The sequence below is a fragment of the Seriola aureovittata genome, chromosome 1 (assembly GCF_021018895.1).
Source record: "Seriola aureovittata isolate HTS-2021-v1 ecotype China chromosome 1, ASM2101889v1, whole genome shotgun sequence".
Classification (NCBI taxonomy): Eukaryota; Metazoa; Chordata; class Actinopteri; order Carangiformes; family Carangidae; genus Seriola; species Seriola aureovittata.
Window position 1 is genome coordinate 13,066,662 of NC_079364.1, and position 12,565 is coordinate 13,079,226.

Genomic DNA, 12,565 nt, shown 5'->3' on the forward strand with positions numbered 1-12,565 from the left:
AAAAAGGGGGGGTGGATTGTAGCAGTATGCTGGGGCTGATTGAATTTAAGTCTGCCGCTCTGCACTTTACCTGGCGCTGTAGCCTATTAACGTAGAGGGCGAGGGAATAAAAGGGGGCCGTGTCCCTCTCTTGTCCTCTCACTTCCTGGCTCGAAGGCCCTCCCGCTTCCCGGCCTTCCGCTTCCTCCTTTGTACTCGAGACGGGTAGGTGCACGGCTGCATTGTTTGCAAGTTGTTTCTTTTAGCTCTTATTAGCCTCTGCATTGAACTGTTTAACTTTGTGCGTAGTGGTCCATTGTGGTTAAGGGGATGGTGGCGATTCTCCCTGTTTGCCAAAGACATTAAAAGGACAAGGTATGGACACCTTGGCATTTATGTTTAGTTCCAACCATAGCTGTTAGCCAAGGTGTTAAACACCTCACCTGTCCATTTTTTATAGCTGATCCCGAACGCATCACGCACCACAGACGCTCCAGTGAAGTACGGAGCGGTGCCGAGGCTCCTCGTCACTGTCCTCCTCGGAAGGGTTCCTGTTGTTCGGGACCCGTGGCTAACGGTGGATATAAAGTAAGGTCCAGGAACACTGCTGCTTCGCCGACCCGCAGTTTGTGGTGGCTGGGTGCTGTGGATGGCCCTGTTGCCCCGTTAAATAGACTGTCGGTTGTGCATCTTTTCTGCTTCGCTTGCTTCTTGCTTCGCTTGCTGCCGCTGCTACGGTGACGGTTTCTGCAGGCTGCTGCCTGCTCCCCCGGTCGCCGGTGTCCGGCCCCCCCCTTTTGGGCGCCGGGCTTAGCGAGAGCTGCCCCGTCAGGACTGTGTGTGTGTGTGTGTGCGCGCGGTTGTTTGTTTGTGAAGGGATGAATGGTCATATTCACTGACTGGCTGTGTGGACGAGTGAGCGTGTGCAGGGGTTAGATGGGACCAGGTATTTTTATGTTTTCTTTGAATGTATTGTTTTGAGTTAATTGGTTGGTCATTTATCAATTAGTTTCTTTTTATTGAACGACTGTGTCCATTGGTTACTTTCTTTATTTCTTTCTTTTTTGTTTGTTTGTTTGTTTAGTATCTTGTTTGGTTTGTTTGCTAAATTGTCATTAAGCTAATGGTCTAATTATTGTTTTCTTGTTTCATTGAGTTTCAGTCCTACACTGGTAATATTGTTTTGTTTTTTTTGGACAATTGTTAGTTTACATTTTTATAAGGGATTTGTGTTTATGTATCTTGTTGATTAATTGTGTTTTCCCTTCCCTCCATAGTTGCTGCGAGCCGACGGTGGTGGCGGTGTCCTGGGTGGTGGTTCCTCTTTGTGTGCTGTGATTCTGGATTTGGTTGCTTTGCACTTCACCTTTGTGTGTGTCACGTGAGCGTGGGGTGCCTTTTCTTGTTTTGGACTCCTTCCCCCCACATTGTCCCTCACCGTTGGTGAGCCTCAGCTATTGGAGCAGGGTGTTAATTATTAGTTCGGTCGTGAACTACCCTTTTTAACTTGTGAGACCAACTTCCAATAAACGTGTTCATTATTTTTGCTACCGTGAACCACGTCTCCTGCCCTTCCTTGTATTACTTACCTGTGTGCCTTCCTTTATAGTTATATTTATTTACAATTCCCTGGGTGCAATTCCCAGGGTGGCGTTGTTGGTTTCTTTGTCCTAAATTTAATAATCGTAGTATAACATTCTGAGCCCTCGCATCGCCACATGAGTACACAACATGCTTCCAACAGCAGACTGCCTTAGGAGATACTATTGATCATTCCTACCGCAAAGGTCCATTCTTATGTTTAATGATTGAATCTATGGATGCACAACCAGCATCAGCAGAACATTCAGTTCTCTACGCTGAGCTTCTGTTTAATGTGTGACGCAATCAACAATAACTGTACTTGTCAGCATAAATGTACAGACAGCACCACATTTAAAGGATCTCAACACAGTAGACATGCTCTGTGTTATCTTGGCATAAAAAAGGCTACAATGATCCATACTGATACTAATACTGAGCATAAACTGGTGATGATTATAATGATTACCAGGATTAAATTACTCCCTCTTGTAAATTAAACACACACACTTTAAGTAGTAGGAGTATTTACAGGGGCAATAATCATTCTTCAACACTTTAACACCATCTGTGTGACTGGCTGCTACGGCTGAGACAGGACAGAACTTCACCAGCGATGCAGCTTTCCGTTTGGCCTGATCTAGAAAACCTGAAACTCTATACTCATAATTTTGGTGAATGAATAAGATCACTGATATGAAACAAAGCTAACTTTGTCTGTAGATGCAGAACCACTGAAGAAGAAAAACCAAACATGTTTACTGCTTGTTTCACTGCACATTTTAACAGCAGAAAATGATGTACTAGCTATATTTTGACCCCTGAATCAATTGCAAAGTTTTGACAAAATTGTTACAAAGGAAGTGTTGAAGTATCAGTTGCTGATATACTGATTCATCATATAACTTGTAATTTGATATTTAATGCAAATATATAATAAATAACCTGAGTGGGAAATAAAATATAATGTCTTTTGTTTCTCACATAGTAACTAAGAAAAGATGCCTGAAATCAGGTCTTAGAAAAAAACACACATCGTCTTAAATATTGTATGAAAAATGTATCTGAGTTCACATATAAGATGTAATGACAATTTTCATCGTCGATGCTAATTCTGTTTTGAACTGCAGTAAGAGACTGGTGGTGTTGTGACCTCAGTCAGTGCTCTGCAGAAGTGATGGAGCCAGAGAGAGTACACTCTGAGACTGGTAGAGAGTAATGGCCCTTGACAGGGATATTAATATTTTAGAAGCCATAGAGGAGCGACTCCTGCACCCTGCAGCAGACCTGCTAAAAAGTACTTCCTACCCCCTTCAATAGCTCCATTTTTACTTTACCTAAAAACATTAAATGACTCTGAATACACTTGACTAAGCAGCTGAAGACACAGTTTGTCTCAAAATATCTTTCTGCTGCCAATAATATATCGGTGACTGTAAACCAAGACACGCTTGTGTATGCAGTGGACTGTGATATGGAGTTATGATGTGTACAGGGTGCTCCTCCTGGCAGTGGCGATCCTAGACTCTGGGGGGGCAAGTAAAGAAGCCCATCGAAGAAACCCCCCCCCCCCCCACCCCCAAACATACAGACTATTGGCAGACACTACAATTTACAGATGTCCCTTAAACGACTCATATGCAGACTATCAGTAGATGCTACTAGTTAGACATGTGCCCTAAATGCCTCACATGCAGGCAGAGACACTAGGTGTAGACACTAGCTACAGCACATCATCAGGGGCCACACTTTGAGGTTTGTGCTCCTGCATGTGTGTTTAGACAAGACTCGCACTTAGTGTGCTCAGTTGGGCTGTTTCAAAGGCTTTAATGCTTTTTGAGTAAGGACAAATAATCAGTCTGGAAATATATGATGTTGTCATCATGTTATCATTAGCACCTGTATCACACCAAATTAGGCTTAACTGAACTCTTACTTTACAACAACCAATATAACTTTAATGTTCTCTCTGGAAGTTTAACCTTCTTTTGCCAGTTTACAGCTGCTTTGCATTTGAATGATTTACACATAAACAAGTTGATCTTTGTGTCTACAAACAGACTTTCAAAATGCACTACAACAGATGAGTTTTACAGGTGTCTGTCAAGCAATATACATTATTAATATAATCTTTTCTTGTTGTAGATGCCATCAGTGTGAAGAGCTTTCTAGTGAAGTTACACAAAATCTGTGGCAGTATATATATATATATATATATATATATATATATATATAAATCATAGCATATATTTATCATATTCAACTCTTCTTGGAAAGAGAAATTCATTAAAGAAAATCAACATATGTTGAGGGTCACTGTTCAGCACCATGTGTTCAGTTAGCAGCTGGTCAGAGGAGACCATAATCTGATGTCCTGCAGGGAATCAAGATGTTTCATTTTTGCAGTAGGTTTATTGGATTAAGTCAGCAGTTGATTTCTTTGTGAAAGCTGTCTGCTGAGGTTTCATAGCTATAATTAATAGACTGAATAACTCACATATAGTTGAGATGAAAGTAATGAAGAATATCAGCCTCCTCATTCACATCTACTCAACCTTTGAGTTTGTATGCCCTCACGTTACACTGAAAAAGGAATGAAAAGCAGCAGTCTCAACCTTGCACTTTGATTTTTCCTTCCCTCTTATCTTCCCCTCTCATATTGTATCAGCTGGACAGACAGCTGTCATCATCCCACTTTTCTGGCGTGGAGAAAAGCATTTGTTGTTCAGACAGTTCATGATTTGTGGCAGAGTGGACACACCTGCCAGACCAAAATATCTTTCAAGTCCTGCTACTTTTGGTCGAAAAAAAAAGAAAGAAAATAACATCCGCGGGCAACACTTGGAAAGCACAAATTCTGAGTTATGTCATTCAGTTTTATTCCATCATCATCTTTGCTTTCACGCCGATGACGGCACATGATGAAATGTCACCTCAACCTTTGAAGCTCTCGTGTTTTCTTTTCAAAGTTAACTGCCTCCAAAGTCCCTCAAAGTCAACGACAAAATCTATTTTTGTTCTGAGCGACACATTTTACTATTTGACGCCTCTGTTGCCACGACAGTAGCTTTTGTCAGTGCCCTCCGAAATTGTTGCAAAAATAAAAATAATAATAATTAAAAAAAAAAAAAGTTTTCTAATCTGAGAAAACTATGGTTAAGATTTGGTTCGGTTTACGTACAAAAACAACTTCGGAAGGGTTAGGTGAAAAAACATGGTTTGGTAGGATTTAGATTAGGGAATGATCATGGTCATGGTTCAGAGAAAACAGCACTGACTGTCAGTAGATAATGAGAAGCCAACTGCAGTTTCCTGTGTTAGAGTCCAACATTTTGTTGACCCATCCAACCAAACACCCCAATCTCTTACTTCTGCAGACTAAACGTTGTTGTTTGCGCAAAAAGGGATTAGTTGTTTATAGCTGTTCCAAACAGCCACACACCGGCTGTCAGAGAGAGAGGTGAGACACAGTAATGGTTTCAATACGAGACTAACTTTCAGTCATTCCTGGAGGACATTCATAGTGTTGCACTCACCACACCACCACAAAAGCCAGAAACAGTTAAGAAGTGAAAGTGAAGTTTCCAGTTAAAGAATGGAAACAGGAGCTGGGTCTCTAGCAAAATCACAATTCCTCCGTTACTCTTGAAAGACGTATGTCATAATTTCTACAGGCACCAAAATGTAAACATATGTTGTTTTTGGCTATTTGCTGAAACAACTGATGACATTGTTTTTCTTTGTAAAGACAATTTGTGTGTGTTACGGCAAACAAGCACCGCAACTACTGGATTTATTTACCAGAATTCATCCAGCAAGTGTGATTTTGTCCACTTCTCTCAATGACAACACAACAGAACATGTTCTTTGTTACACTGAAAACGTTTAATAAAATTCACTGAGTCAATACAATACAATGATTTTCTCAGCAAAATCAAGAGAACAGAGGCCGAAGCTCTACGGCTGCAAGAACATCTTAGACATTGCGTTAGTGCGCAGAGAGAACGAGTTCTCTGTGTCTCCCCTGATGACACTGTGGATCCAGGGCAAATATGAGGAAAGCTTCATATAGACTCCGTACGGGTACCTGCTGCAGGATTTGTCATAGGAAAGGATCCCTGCAGCGTAAATGTCTCCAGTTGCGGCGTCTGTGACAGCCAGAGCGCCTCCTGCATCACCAAAACAAACATTTTCCTCATACCTTGCAGGTCCTGTGCAGAACATGTTGTCGTCTACATCTGGTGTTAAACTCATTCCGTCATATTCTCTTCTACATGCAGAATGATCGGCCAGTGCGAGTGTGAGGTGTTTGAGCGACGTAGCAGAGGAGAGGAACATCCCCCAGCCCCAACCCGTGATGACCCCTAACCCGCCTACGGCGTCGGCCAGGTCCTGACCTGCCTCAGGAAGGGGGATGGGGGTCACTTTATCGCTCATAACGACGGGCTTCTTCAGCTGGATCAGAGCCAGGTCGTTGTCCCAGTCAGAATGGTTCTGGAAGCCTGGATGGAGAACAATCTGCAGGAGAGGAAGGCAAGTGTTAAAGTCTTTAATCTGACTTTCCATTTGAATTAAGACTGTCCTTCTTAGTATCACATTCAAAAGCTTTATTATAGATAATTTTCTTTTCGTCTAACTCTGTTGAATGTGTAATCAATCTTAAAGCTTTGTCACAGATGCATGCCTGTGAATTTCTTTCCTAGGTTTCACAAGAGATCAAAGTATTTCAAAAGACATTAGGAAGGATTACTGAAAAGTCTGATAAAATGAAATAAACAGAATTTTGAGTAGCAGAGGTTTATTTTCTCTTATATCCTGCACAGTAAGAGGTCTTGAGTAATTGTCATTCATCTCATTTAAACTAAAGGTTTAAATCAAGTTTTTCTTTTATTATTCCCTTGTTTTATAAATACATGTATTTTTTCTCTGGATGGTGCCACTCAATATTTCCTTTCAGCTATGTCAAATTGTATTAAATTGAAAATGAAAATTAGAATAAATGATGAACAAGATACCTTTATTCTTGGTGTAGCCATAAAACTATGTAATATTAAACAACAAGCAGCTGAATGACAGTCACTGATGAAAAGGTAAAGGTAAATACTAAAGTAAAGGCTTGTTTTTAACCTTAACATTTTTTTTGCTCACCCTCTCCACTTCGACCTCTTTTGTCGCATCAGCTTCGTCCCGTCGCAAGATTCCCAGGTACACTTTTGGGATTACGGGAGCCTTTCCCTGAATGTCCTGCCGACTCTTCCTGACAAAAACGTTCCTTCCAGCCGTCAAAACCCAGCGGTCAGAGATGAGAGCACCACCTGCATAGCCTCCGTCCACCACAGTGTCAGAGAGATACACCATGGCCTGCCAGGGGACATGAGGGGCCTGCTTCCCCCTAATCATTCGCCTGGAACGGAGTGATGGGAAACTGGAGGCTGGGAAATGAATGTGGACATTTTTAATTTATATCTGTATACTTGCTTCATTTTTTGTATTTTTGTATTTGTATTTTTTTTTTTTTTTTTGGTTTCAAATGAAGTCCTGTGAATGGATGTGAATGGAAGCGTTTCCCACAGGGATCAATGCCCCTACTCTATATATCAATGAGTTGGTGTTGCAATACCTGTTTCACAAACTTGAATTTAAATTTTAGAGTTATTTTTAAAGGTTTATTTGCTTGACTTTTAAAATATTATTTGTGATTGTTTTAGTTAGTGTATCTAACTAAAGTGAGTCTCTTGTGCCTGTTTGATGCGAGTGGATCATCTTGTTTTCCTCTGGTACATATGTAATGTGTTCACAAATCTCTCTTGAACTTAATGAGACCTCCTGAATAAATAAAGCTTACCTAATATTTCCTTTCAAATGTGCTCAATATACTTTATCTGTGCATGAGTTCAAGACTGTTGACAGCATTTCTGTTCATCCACGGTTTCCCTCTTGTAGAACCTTAACATATTTTATAAAAACATGATTTCCTTGACACCAGGTTTTCACAATGTAGTTAATGCACCGCAGCCATCGAAGCGTATTGTCTATCCCTCCGGAGATCGTCTGTCAAATGGAGCTTTGTCGACTGAATGCGATGCTTTCATGCTCTGAGGGTTCCCTCTAGAAACAGTGGCCACTAATTTATTCATTGTAAAGCTTTGATCCATGTGTCTTTTGTGTGGCTGATATAATCATGAAAACTACTTCAAGTGATCTTTTCTTCAAAGTGGTGGCAACATCCTAAGAACAGGGATGGCGCCGTTCTGCACTGTAATAAACCAACTGTTCATGATCATTTATCTTATTTATATATTTATCAAAAGTGATTTGCTATGCTTTGTTCAATCAGTGTATTCAGCACAGTAGACAATGGCTTACAAGTGCAATTAAAGGAATGACAGAATTAGTTTGTTGCTTTACAGAGACAGCATAGCAACAGGAAATGGATCCATTACCTCTGTTACATTTAATGTTTTCCTCATCATTCAATGAAAATAGCCTTCTCTTATCAGCAAATTCTTTTCAACATGCCTCCAGTCAGTTTAGTGACATCTCTCACTGGACTCCATTTACTTGGTTTATTGCTATTTCTTAGGGGCTGTTTGAAAAGAAGTAGGGAAGCAGGCAATGTCTCTGTCAGATACTACAGCTTCAGAGCCAAAGGAGGAACAATATCTGAAATCAGCAGTAGTACCCAAGACTTCAGATCCTGCAGGAAAGCCTGTGTCATTTCATGCAGGAGTTATCTTTCTGAACAGCAGCTGTCAAGGAGGTATTAGTGTAAAACAGCAGCAAACATCAGAGAACTCGAGGCTGTGGTTACTTGGACCCACTTGAATGTGTCCTGAAGCAAAAGGCTGCCGTTCGTAAGGACAAATGTGGGGTTACATTCTGTCTGTAAATTCCTTCCCAGCTTAATTCTGTTAGGGTTTTTTATGGATGTGTTTTTGTAAATGTTACAATAATCTATTTAACCTCAGGGTATTGGTCTACAGGTCTGGACTAACAGATCTGTCCATCCATTATTTTTGTCCAGACTAAAATACAGTATTTTGACAACTATCAGATGGATTGCCAAAATTTGGTACAGACATTCATGGTTCCCACACAATGTGCCCTTGAGACTTTGATGAGCCCTGACTTTTCCTCTAGCACTGAGTAAAATGTATATGGGTTGCCATGAAATTTGGTTCACACATTTATGTCTTCCAGTGCATTTGCAAAAAAAAAAAAAAAAAAAAAAAAAAAAAACTTGGTGATCTTTCATTTTCCATCCATCATCAAGTCACATTTTAAATTTAGCTGTGGAACTCCCAGACTGATAATCTCAGGCAGCCAAACTCAATATCTTATTTTCATCTTGTGGCCTTTTATCTTGTTTGATCTTTTACGTTTTGGGTTTATTTCCTTTTTTCCCCTAAATTTATGTTTTTACTGAACTACATTTTGTAACTTTATTTTTGAAAGGTGTTAAATGAATGAACTTTTTATGACAACACACCTGCAAAATTATTGACATTCCCACAAATGCCAGCTTGCTAACTCATAAAATAAGACGGTGAACATGGGAGGCATTTTACCTGCTGAACATCATCATGTTGGCACTGTCATTATGAATATATTAGCATGCTGACATTAGCATTTAACTCAAGGCAAAACATGCTGAGGTATGACTTCAGCTGATTTGTAGCAGTCATGGGCATGATTGTGTTGTGTTATGCGGGTGTGTGTTACCTGATGCAGAGCGTGTCATTCTTTCTTCATTGTAAGACACTTCTGCCAGACAGCCCCATGCAGCCAGGAGGAGCACAGTCAGAGAAAACCTTCAAACAACAAGAGTCACATAATGAACAAACATGAAATGTCGCTGTTCTTCTGCATCAATGGAGAATAAAACTGGGTGCACTTAAGGATTAAGTTTTTTTAATTCTAGAGGTAGATAATTAAGCACTTCATTTGCAACAGCTTACACAACAGTACAAAGTAATTATTGGAAAATTCAAGTTAGAGAGCTTTTTAAAAAAGATAGATCAGACCTTTGCGATAAAATTATGCTCAGATTTACAGATTGTAACCTTTTTGCTGTAAGTAATGATGAAGCTCGGCTAAGAATTTTTTTAAACATTACTAACATTTGTTAAAAAGAAGAGAGATTTATATTCAGGTGTCTTCAGAGAGATTTAAAAATGACTGACAAAAGAATATTTCAACTTACCCCATTTTGTTGATAACATTCATCCTCTGAGATGGTTTTTAATCTCTGCTCTTGAATGTGTTATGCGTTTTGGAGCTGGGAGTATTTATATCTGCAGAGTCCTGGAAGTTCCTGCTCAGCACAAAAACGTTGCTTCCTGGAACCTGAGATAAATCGTTTGCGAAATCTCACTGTCCACAGTCTGGACTCAAGAAAAAGAACATCTATCTGTGATTAAAATTTGTGGCACCTGCAGCACAGGTTTCTTATATGATACAGGAAATTCAGCTCAGTCTGTAAAAGCGCACAGCACAGCAAAACATTTGAGAGATTTCTTGCCACTGTTTTCAACATTTTGATCATGTGGTGTAAATAAATATCCTTCACGTTTTAATTCATATGAGTTGAGTTCTGCTCTATTCTGCTATTTTTTTAACTGTTAAGCTCAGTTGCGGATCCTGTGTTGATTGTTGGTAATGATTGTAATTTATTTACTTGAAATAAATAAATTATTTCAAATATCTATTCACAAGTTAGTGTTGTTTCAAGTCAGGTGTTTCGTAATTTTGCAGAAGAATCTTGAGCTTGCAAAAGTAAGACAGTCACAAACAGCGTGTACTGTTTGCATAGTTTTGCATCATAATTTACTGAAAGTAAACAATACTGACTGATTCTAACATTTTTATCTCTTGTGGATGAGAAAGTAATGATATTGCAACACACTGTGCTTTTCTATTTGTTATTACAGAAAATAGGGCACATATTGCCTCATTCCGCAGGGAACAAAAACACACAACATTTCATCAAATTCTTGGCAGTAAACAGTTAACAGCGGCAGCTAACAGCAGAAAGTTAGATATTTGCTGCAGGGAGGAAAGTCCAGCATTACCGCTTTGGATATTTACCAGAGAGGTTACATAGGTTTGTGAATATGAAAAGATCTTTAATTTATTGTTATATTTATATATAATATTTTTGCTTTGTTTCTAAATACTTCAAGTGAAACGCAACGATTTAACATCAATAGTCAAAGTCCAGCCACAATGTACAGTGGTATGCACAATTTGCAGTGTTTGGATTAAGGAACTACAACCATAAAAACTATTTTTGTATCTGATTAAGAATGATTCCAGCTTTACAAATTTTCACTACTGGTTTTCAGTAGTATATTATTTTAGAATAGAAGTGAGCATGGTCTCATTCAAACAGTTCCCAGTGATTAAAATGAAATGAACAAAGTCCAAAAGTGACTAAGTGGCCTACGTGACTGATAAAAGTACTAAACAAGACAGATTAACAAGAAAAACATATAAAGAAAAATATAATAAAATACAAGAGTGTGTATTTATATTGTAACAGTGTGTACATGAATACTACTACTGACTACTCCATGCATCAGTAAAACATGTTCCCATATGTAACAAGTCTGATTACATAGATTTCAGATTCTTATCTTGGACTTTAAAGTTTAATTATGCAAGAGGATTTAACATGGGCTCTTGAGAAATGATTTCCTGAGGGTTATCAGTTTCATAACTGGATATGAACATCCAAGAAAACCAAACACTCATTTCAAATGAAGTAATTTCATGGTGGTAGTGGAACTAAAACTTTACAGTATTCAGTGACCTGAGGCAACTGCACTCTTATCTGACAGAGAAGCTGTTCATTTAGGAAGTTATCTCTTCAGGTCAGTCAGCACTTTGACCTTACTGTCACCGTTTATTTTAAATCCACTGAGCTACAAATACAGAGTCAAAGTAATACTGTTTCAGGGGGGGAGGGGGGGGTAGACTACACACACGTATTGAACAGCTATTGGATGGATTGCCATGAAAACTTACACAGACATTTATGTTCCCCAGAGGATGAATTCTTTCGACCTTAGTGAACCTCACTTTTCATATGAAGCCACCAGCAGGTCAAAGTTTTAACTCATCCTAAAACAATGTCTCATGTTCCCCCTCAGTCCTGAAAAACTGAGATGTATTTGTGTTTAGTGCTGATTAGCAAATGTTAACATACTAATACACTAGCGTGAACATGGGAAACATTATACCTGCTAAACATCACCAAGATAGAGTTGTCGTTGTGTGCTTGTTAGCATGTTGGCCAATAGCTACAAGCTGTGCGTGTAGCTGCAGCCTCACAGAGTAGCAGGGCTGTAGATTTCTAAAAGTAGAATTTAAAGATCCCCTCCAGGGATATTCAAAGACTCAACTTTGAATAAGAATTTGTGACTGATATGGTTTTTCAATTAAAAAGTTCAATTAACCAGTTAAAAATTCTAAAATGACTTGTGACTGTGACCTGCTTCCTTCTTCATTGAAAAAGTCAGAATCTATGAATATACAATTATTTTTGATTTGAATGTACAAATTTCAGTGTTTCCACATCACACTTGTGTAACCCGCCTTTTGGACCAGGACTGACTTTTAGATGAGCACAGAAAAACTTTACCTTCAGCAGATGAACCAGCCATCCACTGTCAAACTCTGCACAGACGCAATTCAGCAAAGCGGAATATCCAATACAATAACCAAACCACATACTGTTCACTACTTTTACTGTTCACATGAGAAATGGCACAGCGACTGTCACTGTCCAAGAGAAATCATTCAGCTAAATGCTGCTTGTTTTGTGTTGTATTATTCACAGCATGACTTCTATCAGAGCTTATGCCCCCTTGGCAGCAGGCTATAGATATATTGATCTGATCTGGCTACTGAGACCCCACATGTAATCAACCAGAACTCAGCTTATCTATTGCTGGAAAGCAGAGTCAAACATATGATATGACCCTCACTATAACATGGAATGTTT

The 12,565-nt window shown here is 39.2% G+C and overlaps 2 protein-coding genes across 2 annotated transcripts in view; both read right to left on the reverse strand.

Annotated features, from left to right (window-relative positions):
• The window catches only part of dhodh (dihydroorotate dehydrogenase), a 73,295-nt gene that overhangs the window by 27,977 nt on the left and 32,753 nt on the right, over positions 1-12,565 (reverse strand). The gene's annotated exons all lie outside the window — the stretch shown is intronic.
• On the reverse strand, positions 5,424-9,835 carry hp (haptoglobin). Its single transcript, XM_056378762.1, has 4 exons — positions 9,764-9,835; positions 9,283-9,371; positions 6,709-6,992; positions 5,424-6,078 (listed from the first exon to the last, which is right to left on the reverse strand). The coding sequence occupies exons 1-4, from the start codon at positions 9,784-9,786 to the stop codon at positions 5,518-5,520; spliced, it is 957 nt and encodes a 318-aa protein (XP_056234737.1). The 5' UTR covers positions 9,787-9,835; the 3' UTR covers positions 5,424-5,517.